The 16,702-nt window shown below is 39.5% G+C and overlaps 1 protein-coding gene across 4 annotated transcripts in view; it reads left to right on the forward strand.

Annotated features, from left to right (window-relative positions):
* The first annotated feature begins 972 nt into the window (after window positions 1-972).
* LOC139121175 (PDZ domain-containing protein 2-like) overlaps window positions 973-16,702 on the forward strand; it is a 33,601-nt gene continuing 17,871 nt past the window's right edge. For all 4 annotated transcript variants that reach the window (XR_011549239.1, XM_070685856.1, XM_070685857.1 and 1 more), the window contains exons 1-4: window positions 973-1,965; window positions 2,855-4,803; window positions 5,559-5,708; window positions 13,284-13,420. Coding sequence is in view for 3 of the 4 variants with exons in the window: in XM_070685856.1 (XP_070541957.1) it covers window positions 1,741-1,965; window positions 2,855-4,803; window positions 5,559-5,708; window positions 13,284-13,420 (2,461 nt within the window). In the remaining variant the exon portion in view is untranslated. The remainder of the gene's footprint in view (window positions 1,966-2,854; window positions 4,804-5,558; window positions 5,709-13,283; window positions 13,421-16,702) is intronic.

The raw sequence follows: 16,702 nt of genomic DNA on the forward strand, positions 1-16,702 counted from the left end.
CATTGAACCTTGGCTGTAATACTGTGTATATTGGTATGTACGTGCATTAATTTTCCCTTCTTGATCATTTTGATATGTATGACGTATGTATGGAATAACTGTCCACAGATAGTTAGAAGCAAGTGTTACCCCAGATCCTATACAAAATGTTTGTCTCTCAAAATTTATGGTGTGAGTCAGCAATTTGAATGAACCCAACATGACCTCACATTCTGTTTGTTTCATCAGTGAGAATCAACAATGTGATCAACTGCTCTGTAACAGGGGACCATATACAACAGTAACTTATTTTCAAGGAAAAATTTGCATTTTTCACCAAAATTCTATGTGTCACACCACATATATGCCACCTAAAATACCTGATGGTAGTGTGTACAATCATGTAGGGTTGATGAAAATGGCATATTTTGTTAAATTAATGGAGGTGAAAAGAATGGGTGAATTGCAAGGGATAAGCAAAAACTCATTTTCTATATAGAATGTCTGAATTTCAGAGAAAAAGTTTAATTAATAGTTGTAAGTTGGCACTTTATTTTTGTTAGTAGGCATACATTTCACTGCCACAAGTGAACTCACTATGTACGTTTTCTATCTGCCTTGATTATGTTTAGGATTACCCAAGTACTGATTCTGAACTGGCACAGATTAATGAAAATTCAATGAAGACAACATCCCCAAGGTCACCTCGGTCTCCAGCCAATCAAAGACCCCATGCAGCTGTCAATCAAACATCCCCGACCAATGAAATCTCAAGTCCTGGAGGACAACAGAAGGGATACTTCAGCAGTTCCGACAGTGGTGGGAGTGTGGAAGGTAAAAGCGGAGACCAAAAGGAGTCCAATTTCCAGGGAAGTGGAACGTATAATATCGAAGACCATGGATCAGGTTGGGAGCCAGGATATTTGCCGTCTGATGCCAGCACAGAAAACAGTGAAGATGAAGGTGTTTATCAGGAAAAGCCTTCAAGGAGTGCTTCAAGCGGTGGGTCAGGTAGAAGCTCACCTTCCTCTAGTAGATCTGGTAGAAGTACACCTGCATCCGTTGCTAGTAGCAAAAGTGATAGTTTAGATTTAGCTGCTCAATACGCTAGGCAACTCGGTGCAATGGATGATAAAATTAGTGATGATGAAATTTACGATGTCACAGAAACGGACGAATTTAGGCCAGCTGCTTTCGATGAAGAAATGATTTCCACCAATGCTTCAACGTTGATGTCGCTGGGCGCATCGCAACACGAGGACCGGGTAATCAACCAAGGACCAATTGCCATCTTGGAATTGAAACGGACAGAAGGAGAGCGACTAGGAATGGGACTGAAAATTAATGGAGATCGTGGAAGTCCAACTGTGGTTGACTCTGTGTTTGTGTCATCAGTCAGCCCCGGAGGACCAGCTGACAGAGCAGAAGGTGGACAAACTGGATTGACAGTCGGTCGATGAGATACTGAATGTAAATGGACATAATATCAAAGAACTATGCTATACTGAGGTGGTCAAATTATTTAAGGATCTTCCTCTATGCTCCCAGGTCATCATAGCTAGGGGGGAGGCAGTGTTCGAGGAAACCCTGGATCAGAATGAATCATACAGATCATGGGGAGGCTCAGAATCACTGGACCAAACCATTGATCATGATGAGAACCAAGACATTGAATATGGACACCAAGATGGTGAAGGTCTCAGGGAGAGTCCAGAAGAGCAGGAACAGTGGGCCAAAGTTGAGGGAAAACTTGCAGAATCCATGAACTCTCAGGAACTTGGAATTATCAACAGTGTTAGACCGCCATCAAGCACCATGGAAGAGCTTGAATGGCAAAAGGTTGACACTTCACCGAGGACAAAGACAATCGACTTCCCTACCCCCGAGGGATATGAAATTGTAGAATGTACATTTGAGAAACCAGTTGATGCAGTGTTAGGAATTGGTATTACGTCTAGTCAACCTCCAACTGAGGGCTTTTATCAAGTGAGTGTACTGCAATCACTTTTGCTTTGAACTGATTTTCACAATAATTATTGATAGTTTTTTTCCTGTCATGCCTTATTGCAAAGAATCTATCATCAATTATCATGCCTGATATATTCCCAGAAGCATATCAAGCTGAATCAAGCTGACCAAAGGTACTGGAACAACCGTGTCTGTCAATATTCATGAATTTACTTAACCACCTGCAAATCCATGACTTATCCACTGCTTTACAGGTTTTCAACAAGTCCACAAGCTACCTTTGAAACAGATCAGCTGTTCCTTTTACTGTCCCAACCCCTTGCTAATTCTTCATTTTTCATACCTTCTAGTTGAACAAATTGTTAGCTTTCCAGAGTACACCAGTTTTAAGATCTTACACCGATAACTGTAGTGATGTCTTTGATCAAAGATCACCACAGATTCGAAAAACTTTTCTAAACTCTTTGCTCAATCCAACAAAAACATTGTGTTCATTATAAAATAAACTAAAAGATTTGTCAAAAATCTGCTGTGTTTGCTCCATACAAACAAGAAAATTTTTCAGCTGCATTTGCTTTCAATTGAGATAAAATTTTTACAGAAATGTTGTTTTCTTTTACATTTTGCTAACAATACAGTTCAAACATATGACCTGACCCTAGCTGACCTGGCTGTACTTATGCAGACAACTGACCTCACATGACCTTATCAAGTCAATCTTTGATAAATAAGGAGGGACCTGGGTGACCTGACAACTCCTGAATGTTGATATTAATCTAAATTGACATGATCTTTCTCAAACCACAAAAAGTACAACCTGGACTTGGTGTGACCTTAGATCAAAGAAGCAGATTTTGTGACATTTTCTCAATACATGGACATAATTCATTGCTTTTGCTCATTGCAGGTGAGACGTATACTAGCTGACAGCGTTTGTTCAAAGGACCCGAAGGTGCAGGTCGGAGATAGACTGGTCTCTATCAATGAATACAATCTTTACAATGTAACCATGACAACCGCTTTAGACCTACTTAAACAGAACACGGACTATGTCACGATTGTGCTTCTGAGAGACACTAGGACTGGCAAACACAGCCCGGAAGTCACCAGCAGTTCGTCCAGTCTAAGGGAGCTGGAACAGTCAGTGTCAGAAAGCCCATCTCTGGATCTGCACTTGGATGATGACGAGGAAGACATAGGGGATCTGCTGATGTTGGAGACCGAGTTTGATGATGGAGAGGATGAGGAGGAGATGGATGCAGCAGAGGAAGAGGAGGAGAGGGGAATGGAAAATATGAAAGAAAATGATAATCAAAATGTTGGAGGAGGGGAATCTGTTTCTTTGACTCGGACTCAGCCAGTGACACTGCAGCAGTATTACAATGAGTTTGATGTACCAGTGACTGATATAGATGCATTGTTATCAGCTGATGAGGACATCGAAGATGATGTGCAGCCATCATCACCCAAGCCTGAAAGCCTTGTTGATGATGTTCCTGAAAAGAGGAGTGTAACATCCTCAGCTAGTAGCTCACGTTTAACAAGCCCTGTGAGAGATTTGAACAATATCGACGAGATTGCGTCGGATGACATCCCGGCATTGCCGCCACCCTTACCTTCGAGTCTTCCACCAGAGTTGGCACCAGATGCTGAACCAGTGAAGGAGATTATTGTGTCTGATCTATTGGCGCCAGTGTCAGAGGTGACTACAAAATCTGTAGAAATACCTGAATCCATGGCAGTGCTGGATGAGATACCAGTAATACCTGATGAAGGGACAGAGTCTGTAGCCATTGAAGTGGCACCACTTCTGGATATCGAATCAACACCATCTGTGCAATATGAAGCTAGGCATCCCGCCATGAATGACCTAGCATCATCACAACCTAAAGAAATAGTACCAATAGAGTACAGTGGAAAGCCATCTTCCAATCAGGTTGATGAAAAGCCCAGTGAAATATTGCTGTCGTTATCAAATGAAGGAGCTCCAAGTTTATCTGCTGAAGTTCAAGTACAGCATGCTGAAGTGCCTTCTGTTCTACAGAATGAGGTAGAAATATCTCCGTTTGATGACATTATGTCACCTATGTCCAGTGATGTGGCACCAACCACAGCTGATGAAGAACTACCATCACAACAGGTACATACAGTCAGTGATGAGAGACCATTGGTGCCACAGGAAGTGACGCCCTCTTTGACAGATGGAATAACACTCTCCCCACTCAATGTTGTGACACCACCCCTGCCAAGCGACCTGCTTCTGCAAATTGGTGAGCCGCCAAAACTACCCTCTGCTCCTCCGCCACCTCTGCCCTCTGCTCCCCCTCCAGATCTGCCAACCATGCCTCCTCCGAAGGAACCACTACACCCTGAGGTCACCCAGCCCGACACTCACCCAGCAATTCCACCAACAGCAGTCTCCCAAACATCACCGCTGTCTCCTAGCAGTGACATTCCAGCTGAGAAACCAACCAAGGCAGTGTTTGCTATAAAGAAGAGGCCGATGATGTCATCGCCTGGTCCAGTGAAATCACAGCAGATGTCACCGCCCACACCTGTGAGATCAATACTTGCCGATAGAGGGAGCATCAAGGCAATAACGCCTGTCCAGCCAATGACGCCACTGTCAGTCATTAGCCAGCAGCCAGCAATATCTCCCTCATCCAGTCCCAGACACTCACCGCCCACATCACCAAAGAGCAGCCCAAATCAAACTGAAGTGCACCCAAGAGGCAGGTCACCACTTCGGCTGTCCCCGGATGAAAATATGAAGCAGACGCCAATTGGTGGAAGTAAACCATGGACCGAGTTTGCCAAATCAGGTGGCAGACTCATCGAAAGCAAGGTTGTGGCCAAGTAAGTGCAACACTATTAATAGCATTCCCTCACATTTCCTGTATGAGGCAATAGATTCCAGTTTTGAAATGAGAAATTGTGTGTACCTGTTGTGATGGTAGTTTTGAAATGAGATATTGTCTAAAAGTCAATCACCTGTTGAAGAACTTGTCTGTATTCCATGTTTATGAGACAGCCGTGCTCGTTTCTTCATTTAGCACGAGTGAGGTATGTCCTAATATATGATTGGGTTCACTAGACCATTTTTGTGCCCAGAGGCAGGTGTTTACAAACACACTTTGTGAGTGTGAGAGTGACCACTTCTGCAGTTGATTCAGCAATCCGAACCAATGTTGTTTACATTGTATGGCATTTCAGCAAAGGAATCTACCAAACAAACGACAAATCCGAGACTCTTTCTGGCCAACTTCACCCAAATGTTGAAACAGGCTTGCCTTTTGTAATGATGTTTTACCTGTACCTTTCATGTGTCAATGGGTGGGGGTGGGAGGCCCTGCAGTTGAATGCACTGAAAAATAAAGAAAGAGCCCTGAAGCTGTGAAATAACAAAGTGGATGTCTTTCTGACGAGAGACTGTACTACTAGCCTTGAGGTGAATAACAGAAATAGCAGCAGAGAGTGGAAGTTGCAAAGGTAGCCTTTGAACATTTGCTTCTGCCAGCTAGCTCAAACTTTTATCAAAAACGCAGTGGAGAAGGTCATTGCATAAAGGGATTTTTTTAATCAAGAAACGCTTTTGTGCTTTTTTGCATCAGGTACAAGAGATCTGAAGATGGACCTTTCCTAATCCAACTGCTGAAAGGTTTTCGTGAACTTGGCATCAAAGTGTCACTCGATGCCAATGGCCGTGCCGTGGTCAATGAACTTTCCTCCGGTGGCGCCGCTGCAAGAGATGGCCACATCAGGTGAGAAAGAACATACTGTGTATTTTACCATTGAGATATTTAAAATCCAACACAAAATACTCTGATTCCCTGTAAACCAGTCCACACTCACCATTGATAACAATGGGTGTGAACAAAACCATGGTGGTGAAAGGGTTAAATACAAAGTCTGAGAACAAATCTTAACATCCAAGCTCTCAAAAGAATGATATTTGTTTTTCTCATGCCAAGTATAATATGCAAATAAGACTATTTATTGCAGAATGAGGTCTTTCTGTCCTTATAGAGCCATAGTGTATGACCTGATTGCAGAGTGAGATCTTTCTGATTTTATAGACCCATAATGTAAGACCAATGCTATGTTTTGTACAAAAGAAGTCCATAGAATGGTATGTTATTACACTCATACTTTTCTTCAGACACGCTAGTTGTGTTGGATACCTGCAGCAGTTTGCAGTGTTCAAAACCATTCTGTCTTTCTTTAACCAGTCAGCAAGCCCATCAGTGACGACATTACATCTTTTCTGATTTCTGAAACCTGCTTGTTATATTACAGTAACTGTAATCACTGTAATGATGCTGTTTAGGCCAACAGTATTTTTATATGTTATTATTTCAATGAAAATTGGAAACTTTGAGTCAACATTTAAGGTTCATCACCTGTCGGCTGAATGTATTTTGTTGTGCGCAGTGGTGCAGACTGTTAAGTTCACTTGTCCACTGTTCACATGTCCAAGGTTAAACAGTTACTATCAGGTTGTGAAACACATGATCTATCAAACAGTGCCCCTAGCAACAACATCTCTATTATGTGTACATGTATTTCCAAGTTGTTACAGGTTACAGGATCACTGCAAAAGGTGGCAGCTCCACATGACAGTATAATTTCTCATGGCAGATGGTATTAAATGGTACCTCGATGTCCCACAGTTTGTTGCAGATTTGGGAGACCTGTGAATTTTGTGGAGGACTGCTTGAAACTGTCTATCATTTCAGGGCAAAACAAGAGTGATAAACTTTAATACTCAGAAAAATCTGAATATGGTATTTTGGCGATAAGTTTATAAAGTTTGCAAAAACACTTTCAGATTTTGTCAATATTTATCATGAAATTGGTATGTCAAGCGCAATTATTATTCACAGTTTTGTGAGTAAATATTCTGTGTTGCCATTGAGAACATTAAAAGCATGGAGAGATGGAAGTGTTGAAAAAACTTGCTTGATCAGTGCTTGAGTGCTGTTCTGTTGTAAACTTTGACATTCATGAAAAATGGGTTTCATCTATGTGTATTGACAGGTATAATACATTCAAATATGGGATTTCAATAATATTTGATATTTCATTTTCATTGTAAGAGGATCCAAAGTATACTTTATAACTCTGACAATGTTACAAAAGTGCCTACAATCTAGGACAGATATTTCTGTCCAGGCAATCCAATTCTTTCAACGGTTCACCAGAGATTTTGAGGTTACCAGGTATCACGTCCACTGGCCCTATATTGTGGAGACTACATTCCTATGATTTGTCTGAAGTTCAGATTTCTTTATTTACAAATCTTTTGTGTTTCCCATCAAGGGCAGTTTGATGATCCCTGTATCGAATCTTGTATGATTTCCAGGCTAGAAATTTCTGTCCACAACCTAAAAATAATTTTCTTGATTTGAGGATTATTGCTATTTGTTTTAAATGTCAGCCTCAGGTGACTTTTGACAGAACACCTTTTCAGTGTCAGTGCAGTAAGTGTCTTTCCCCACTACCAGTGTTTCAATGAGGACCATAAAATGCTGGGAATGTAAAGGTCAGGAGATCAAAGTGCCATTCAAATAGTTCTGACGTGCCCGAAGTCATCACCATGTCTGCCTGAAGCTCATTGCGCACGTCAGCTTAACCGCAGAACATCTGATGGACTGTGGATTTCTGCGCTGTCCCTTTTGACATCCTGGGTGTCAGCGCTCATTGACAAGACAATTTTCAGGTTGTTGGTTTTCTTGACAGTCACATGGCTATGATCACTGAAGCAAGAGTCGTGATATCGAAGTAACAAAAGTTCTGCATGGTGGGTTTTGACCTAACCATCATGAAAGTTTTACCCTGAAGGAATCTATTAGATTTATTTTGGAAAAGTTGTTAACTATGTCAAGTTTCGACATTAATCAGTAAAGCTGTAAAATGGCATGTCGTCATGAATGTCAACGGTGACGGTGACGGTGACAGTGACGCATCCTGTTCGGTGGGAGGGGAGGACAGACGTGCGTCAAAGGACATTAAACTAGACAATAGCAGTATCTCCAGACATTGTTTGCACTTGCTGGCAACCGCTTTGTTGTGACCGGACCCAATAAATCTACATACAGTGACACTATTCTGTTGTAAACACTGTGCCCGGGACACACCTAGTAATGTAATTGGCCTCTCTATATGTACTAACCCTGTCTCTGAATACAGCTGAAGCCGTAGGAATGTCAATTCCTCCCTTTGCCATTTCAAGTCTTAACCCTTGGACGTGCAGACTGCTGACTTTCTTGATCTGGTTTATTGGGGTGATTTGATTCGCCAATACACCATATCGCCAGTATGTGGATGCAGCAAAGATAGAAACGATGGAAAGACATTGTGTTTGAACCTTGCTTACACAAGCTGTTCAGATATGCCACTGTTTTCTGATGTAATGTTGTAAAAATTATTTAAACTTTGGTTGACTGAGTAACCCTTTGAACACGATGGTCTGGGCCACACTCATTGTTTTTAATAGTGAGACAGGATCTGTGTACTGGGTAATGGGGCAAAGACTGGTTAAAACTCCTCTCTATTATTATGTAAAGGATATTTGAGATGGCAATAAAACTGCAACCAAGAACATGTACTCAGAATCTGACAGTACAAATGAAAAGTATTTCCTGAGCTCAAATAGACAGAGAAACATGCACATTATATAAAATTTCATTAACTATACTATTAATACATTGCAAGAAAAATTGTGATATTAATTTTATTTTGAAACACAGAATCTCACTACCAGTAATTTAAGTCTGGCTTGATGCTATGTGACATATGTAATCCACAACATTTTTCCGTTTTATTGATTCAGTCATTGTTCCTAGATAATCAGTGGCATTTTCCCAGCTCCCTCCTTTCAGTCAAGTAAAGCCACAGATTTTTAATCTCTCCTCTTTTCAATCGGCCGTCTTTATCCAGAGGTCAGAGGTCAAATATAATGAATTTCTATTATTTAAGTTGGGGTCCTGGGACCCTGTGATAAGTTGTTTGTGTCATTACATCTCTAAGATTTTCTCATGATTGGATCACGGCAAAGCGGATCTACCTGAGGCATTCCATTATTTTTTTCTCTCTTTTTTTTACTGGTTATGTAATAGTAATTGAAGGTTAGGTTTTATCAGGGTCTTACTGGTTCATTGAAGAGAGGACTTTAAAACAATGCTTACAGACTTTTTACGGCTTTTTTTATCATGGGTCATAATCTGCTCATGATGCAAATCATAAAATCTGATGAAAAGATGTTATTGAAATGCAGTGTGTTGAATAGCCATGGTCACTTTTCATTGCGTAAAGGCTGTAGAAATTTTTGTTTTATCACACTGCACAACAAAAGTGGTGTCACTGACCGTTTTTCACAAGATTTCCTTTGATGTTTTACAGTAGTACTTAAATTGGGCGGAACTCATAATGTTTATCAACGTTCAAGCATTTTTTTTCAAGTACAGTGGCATTTTTTTCAAGTAGTTGAAAAAAGTGTTGTACCAGCGAAGAGGAGGAATACACAGAGGGTGTACATCTCCCATTCGTGGATGAGGAAATTTTTGATGGGAAAGTAGCCAGCAAAAATTAATGTATAGCTCATCAATCTGTCCAGTGTACAGCTAAAATGGAGTACACTTGGCCCATCATTGCAAGTTCTTGATTTAAACATGTTAATTCTTGTAAGTATGTTAAACACCAGCTAGAAAGCTTTTTACTGTCCTGCATCTAAGTAATCTGCCAGGAAGGGATGGTTTACACGATGCTCCCAAAATTTAGTCTTACCCACAAGGCCATCTTTCTGGGGCATTTTACAAAAGATACATGTATTTATGTAGAGGATGGAAAATATTTCTCAGTAATTAGTTCATTTGTTGACAGTTAGGTGTTAATGAGATTAGTTGCTGTCAATTGGGCACCCTGCAAGCTAAGATACAGCCTGGTAGATGTGTAGATCCCAAAGATATGTTAATGATGTGGTCTAACTGTGTGAGTGTGAACTGGATTGTTCAGTTATTCAGTCAAACTTTGATTGTTTTGGTAAACAGGATGTCAGTCATGATTAGCTGGAATTGTGATTGTAGACCTAAACAAAATTTTTACCCACAAGAAAAAATGATAATCAAAGTGACAAAATACAATACATTGATGGAAAGACATGTCAAATATTTATGAAATAATATTCTAATTTTGCCACAATGCAATGGTAAATGTAAACAAACATTAGCCAAGCTTTCAAAAGGTTGTTTTGCCTGCAATTGCAGGAAAGCTTTCTCATGGCTTTTCTATTGTTTTACTGCAACCATGCATGTATGGATATGTGAAAACCTCTGGCTTCTAGTCTTTTTTCAGCTGCAGGCAATGTTCAAACCATATATCGGTTGTAAATTTTTCAAAAGCTCTATCAGTTGGCTCAAGCTCAGGACACTCAAAATTTTACTACTGAACATAAATGTTGTGATAATTATGCCACGCTTGATGTAATTACGCACTTCTGTAAGTTCATGACAGTTGTTGTCAATCATATTTTTCCGAATTATGATTTTCGTGCTATGAATTTTAATACTTTTGCTTTGCTGAATTTGTTATCAAGCTTTCCCAAATTAGTCAGTCTCACGCCTATTCTGCCCAGTCAAGAGGCTGAAAGGGAAGTGCCACGACCTCCGGTCTTGATTGGATTGTAATTCACAGAGTGGCCTTTGTTGTAAAGACTGGTCTTTACAAAAGGCCAGCCTGGTATGCATAATGAAGCATGTGTCATTGGTAGACCTGTTGAATAGGTGAATAGGCCAGTGTGTTCTCACATGCTGGACTGAGTGACATCCCTCAGACAGCGTACAGGCCAGGAATTCTAAACTGCAGCCATGGGGCTGGAAGACACATGACCTATCCTGTGTCCTGAAGTCCACATCAATGGTTGACTTTACCTGCCTGTGTTCGGAAACAAAACTGTAAATGCTTTATACCAGGATTACTGTGTTTTCAGACACTATAGGTATGTGTTTACTGCTTGACAAACTGGTTCTCTTTTCCTGAGTTGACTATATAGTCCAGCTACTGAATGTTTGAGGTGTGTGCCTACATGTGTTGCTCCAGTCAGCTTTCTGTGTGGTGAAAGGCATATAGCTAGACAAAAAGCACTGTGATTTCTTCAATGAGTATACATTGTACCTTGAGGCTGTGAATGTTCTAAGTATTTGCAAACAGTTAGCTGTCTATTCCAGGACAGCAGATCAAACATCAAATTTGCTGTTTGGTACCTGCTTCAATGCCCATTTCAAACATTTTGTTAAATATACGTTGAACTTTGAAACTAGCCAGCCCTTGGTTCGTGCATACTTAGAGTGCAACGTCTAGAATTGTTTGCCCTTTGAGTTGCACTATATGACACTGAAAGTTTTGCTGAGTTGCCGTACCTGCGGGTGTTCTCAGTAAAGGTTGATTGTGTAACATCCATTAGAATGAATTGGTTAGAATAACATGTATGAATGGACATGCTCCCTACCACAAGGTCAAAAAAACATGTATAGCTTTCAAGTTGTGCGTCGACAGATGACCACACTGAGAGAGAGAGAGAGAGAGAGAGAGAGAGATGATTAACAGATGGCTGTCAGGGGTAAAAATTACACATATGAAGAGGAATTCTTGTATTTTTATTTTGTTATTCCATCACACTTCGCATTTTAGTAAACTTTTTATGACAAATGATTTCATCAGTCACAGTGGGTCACCGGTATGGGATGGGAGGAACCATGCTAGCATGTCCATGTTTACTTGAAAATCAATACTGTATACACTAGATAAGCAATGGTCAGAGGGAATTTTTGGCGGGTAGATCGACTTTGGCTGGCAGATTTTTGCTGCGCAGGTATGGATTGAATGGGAAGTATTGATTTGTCGGCAAGTACAATGGAGTACTGTGAATAGGCAAGTCCTGGGTGTATGTATATAGAGTAGGGCTTGCGCTCATGCTTCAGTGATTTTCTAATGCAGACAACTGTAGCATGTGGAATAAAGTAGACCCATGGTGAGGATAAATTTTGAGGGGCACTTTTCCGGCAGTTTTGCAGTGCTCTGAAGTATACATTTCATGTTGTTTGCAAGTGTTTTTTGTGTGTCTGAATTCAGATCAAAGTTCATCTGATAAGAAAGGCAACGTTTTATTGAATTTTCATTTCTTTGTTGTGCCGTTGTTTGGTCATTACTACATTTTTCATCGATTGGTACAGGTACAGGTGGTGTAACCTCTGATAATGGCAAAAAAGTTGCTGATCTGATCTTGATAGCTTTATTGTGTTTTGCAAGGATCAAATATTAAGATTTAAAACTTGGTAAATAACAGTGACCAGTCTCCCTGACTTATTGTGAGTGTTTTGTAAATCTGAACTGCTAGTTTGGATTATTGATTATTTGAATATACCGGTACATATATATATATATATTGTATATATATATATATATGTGTGTGTGTGTGTCTGTATATGTATATCATTGAAGTCAGCATTGTGGTCTGTGGTCTTACATCTTCTTTAAGTACATCTTTATACGATTTTATTAGCATGCTATGGTTTCTCATATGAGAGGAATGACAAGTTCACTGAAGTGTTCACATGAAAAATAGGTGGTCCTGAACTTTGGACCATAGGATTTCCTCATCCCTGGAATATGTAGGCCCTGCTGCGTCAGTAACCAGTGACGCTGAGGCATGTGAAAATTTGCTGGTTTACAAATTTAGCCTTCTGTTGAGTCAAATATTTTTGTATAAATTTGTGTACTATACAGGTTGGTGTACACTGTATTTTAGCTTCTGGCATATATTTTGTTTTAATTAATGTATTTTAGAAAGAATACACATTTTACAAAATGGAATTGTCCATGTAGAAAGAATGCATTGGCATTTATAGTATTGGTACAATTTGTTTTCAACACCTTTCCCCATACACCTTGACATGGATTTAATTTTAAACTCTTCAAATTTTGAGTTTCTGTTTGGTGTTTTCATCAAAATAGCGCCAAAACCAAGATATTTTTTCATTAAATATGTGTTCATAAAATGAGTATTTACAGTTTTTTAATGAAATACAACCAAAAATTGGATCGAACACGTGGACATTTACCTTTGACACTGGAGACTAGGAATTCCTGTTATATCATACGATTTGTATTTTGGCATGCTGATACTCAACTGTGCAAACAAACACTCCCGTAGTTGCACATTGTGTTTTGGTATACCGGTCAGTCTAATTAATCATCAAGTAAACACCATCCCCCAAAAATGTGCTCCCTGGGCTTCAAGTAGATATAAACACTCTCTTGGCATCTCTTTTCCGTGACAGGGCCGGAGACATTCTGTTAGCAGTCAATGGTAAAGATCTGGCTGAGAATCCCAGCGCCAACCCACAAGATATTTTGAACACCCTGCCTAGAGGAACAGTACGACTGATTCTGCAGTCTTCCAACAGCATTAACAAAGGTAAGGACACAATTGCCTCGGATTTTTTTCAGCATTGTATATTTGTATGTGTGTTTGTGTGTGTATGTACATGTGTGTGTACAGTAGATCTGCATGAAATGCGTGTCTATGTGTTGTATACTGGCTGCGTCTCCAACCACAGCATAGCTGGTAAAGCAATTGTTCAGCATAGACCTGTGTGCAGATACTTTTAATGATGTGTACGTACGTGGCAGTGTTACTGTATGATTATCAGGCTGGTACCAGGACACATCTGGCAGCATAATCTTCCATGAGTCACAATTTTCTTTATCAAAAGCTTCCAGAATCATCATGAAATGTTTTTTTTTTAACACCAATCCATTATCTTAAGGTTTTTTATCTCAGGCAGGATATAAATTCTTAAAAACTGCCACAGATGCTAATACAAGGTAAATACTTTTAGAACCGTACAACACAATTAACATTACTATTTGCTGACTGTGGTACCGTATTCTGTAAAGTAAAAAAGGCGCTTGGTCTTTCAAAGGGGAAGTGCAGTAGCAGGTATCACGGATGTGCCAAGGACTGAAATCTCATATCCAGTTTTGGTCAAACATAGATACCATATCTGTAATCTGGAATGTAGGGTAGGAGCTAGTCTTCAGACAGGTGCTAATGATGTGGGGGTGACGCAGTGAGAAAACATTGACTATCACTCTGATAACATCTAACCATGTTAGGTAATGCAGAGAAATAATCCAAAAGAACTTTTATTAATAAGAAGTATGTGAAAGTTGAAATTCCAATTGGGCATTTGTATGTTTAGACAAAGTTTAACATCTGGAGTATACCTTACATTTTTTTCAAAATCTGATCCATTCTCCATGTACGAAAATATTGTAGATTGGTAGATTATCTAACAATTAGAAGGGAAGAAACTAGTACTGTGAAATCATGTACAGTTTAAATTTAGAACTACTTGAGTTTTTTGTTTGCAGCTAGATTAACAAGTCAGTCTTATTTTTATCACAAACCATAGCAACCGTTCATACTGGTATGTCAGAATTAGCAAAATATCAGTGTTCAGCATACTGTAGGTAGAGAATAACTAATTGCTGTCCTGTAAAGAGAAGGATTGTGTTTAATGTTTATGAGTAAACATGTTTTTGAAAGCCCGTATAGGGACTACAGTGTATGAGTATCTTGATAAATGGTTGGAGACCAATTAGCAATTGAGTTTTAGTACTTGTAAATTATTAAAATATCAAACGACATCAGGAATGCTTGGAATTTTTTAAATTGGTCACTAGACACACTTGGTTACCTATAAAACAATTTTGCACACTGTCTAGGCTAGATTACAGTGTTGGTGAAGAGCTGATAACAAAGTCTGGCCTTGAAGGATGTTCCAATCCACTGAAACCCGGTAACACCTGTCTGTCATTTGACGTGGCTAAATGTCTCTTTCCTGGTGCTGGCTGGGTTTTACAGGTACTTTTGCACAGTTTGTCCAGGGAAATGTCGAAAAAGTTTTATGCCGTTTAACTAGAAATCTGGTAAATATTGTCATTTGAAGGTATATTGTAGGTATCTTGTTGCCATCATAGACATGTAGGGAACAGGAGCTGTTTATACAGGTTGTGTATTGTAAAACTGTTGTGATCTACCACTAGCTTACATCAAACACTTACATTGCATTGGAATTTATGTGTGATTATAGTGTATCGATGTCAAATTTGGCAAGCTGTAAACCATTGTCACCAACATACCGTATAACACATTTGAAATTATTAGCAAAATGTGTAAGCTTGACACCAGGTGGATGGTGTTACCCATATTTTGTTTAACCCTTTCACCACCATGGTTTGGCCCAAACCAATTGTTATCAAACTTTAGGTGTGGACCTGTTCACTTGGAATTAGGGGCTATCAGGTCAAAGTTGGATGTTACTTTTACATTGATATGCTCTGTTGCTCTAACATTTGTACATGCCTTAAATTTGAGTAATTGACATGCCGATATGTCAGTCTGTTTCTTTGACACGACAAAATAACTTTTGGGATGACTTATTTACAGTTTGGGAAGTAGAATTTGGCAACTGTTCTGTTCACATCACTTCTCATATGAAACCACTGCTATCAAATACGATCAAAAGATAGAGATTTTATATAAAACCTTGTGTATATAGCGAACAGGTTCGCCTGATACTTTTGGAAAAGTCAGCATTTTTCTCTCTGTGACTTCAGCTGATGTAGCTGACCTAAATATGGCCTGTACTTTGGTGTTTTTTGCTTCTAAAGCAGTAATGGAAAACCAAGAGAAAACCCTTCATTGTTCCCTGAGTAAACAAGTGTAGTGACCCACTTTCTTGTTTTGACGGTCTAGACTTTGGATTCTTTGATGACCAAAGCACATTCTAGCCTACAGAAGCATTTTAATTCCCCAATGTGTCCTATTGAAAGGGGCCTGTGGAGCATATGTTTAAACGGATCAACTGGCTTTTTTCTTTGTATGCGACTGCCGGATTAAAACCCTACTTTTGCTCAGGAATGCTGTACACCTGATACGCATGAAGAGCTTTTTTTTGTCAGATACCTGACTTTTTAGTCTTAGTCGTTGGACACAGACACAAGAAGAAGAACACTATTCTTATTTTCTTGCTGCTGTGGGATGACCCTGTATTTTTTTCCCTCCCTTCTCCTGAAACATCCTACAGCAACTAGCTGAGTTGTGATAACCCCCGCATGTGAAGTTGGAGGAGGGCGTTTGACCAGATGGCAGGTATTTGAGTGATTTGGTGGGGGTATGAGGAAAGGCACGGATCATGGATTAGAAATGGAAAGAATTTCGATGATGTGCCATTAATCCTCACGAAACACTGTTTGCATTGGTTTTTGTTTTGTTTTACTGTGGTTTGTGTTTTTCACTTCTGCACTGTTTTATTACTAACAAAGAAGAAAAGGATGCAACGCCAATCAAGATAAAATGAAATTGTGGCAATGGAATATTACCGGAAATATGTGTTGCACATCAACATGCCTGAGTATTTGACAGAGACAGTTTCTATTATCTATTGTTTATCTTTGTGCATTAGAATATTTGTCACAAGATTTTTCCCATGTCCTCTGCGGTTTTGTTTGACACAATGTTTTATGTTGCAACAAACATTTGAAGAATGTTATCTCATTAGAAGAAGAAAAGCAATATGCCCCTGTGTGGTTTCTCATGCTAATCTCCTGAATGTATTCAAACTTTTGTGTGTGGTATGAGCAGACCACAATTGAATATAATACTTTTTTGACAGCATAATCTAAACAATTT

Source organism: Ptychodera flava, chromosome 21, assembly GCF_041260155.1.
Source record: "Ptychodera flava strain L36383 chromosome 21, AS_Pfla_20210202, whole genome shotgun sequence".
Classification (NCBI taxonomy): domain Eukaryota; kingdom Metazoa; phylum Hemichordata; class Enteropneusta; family Ptychoderidae; genus Ptychodera; species Ptychodera flava.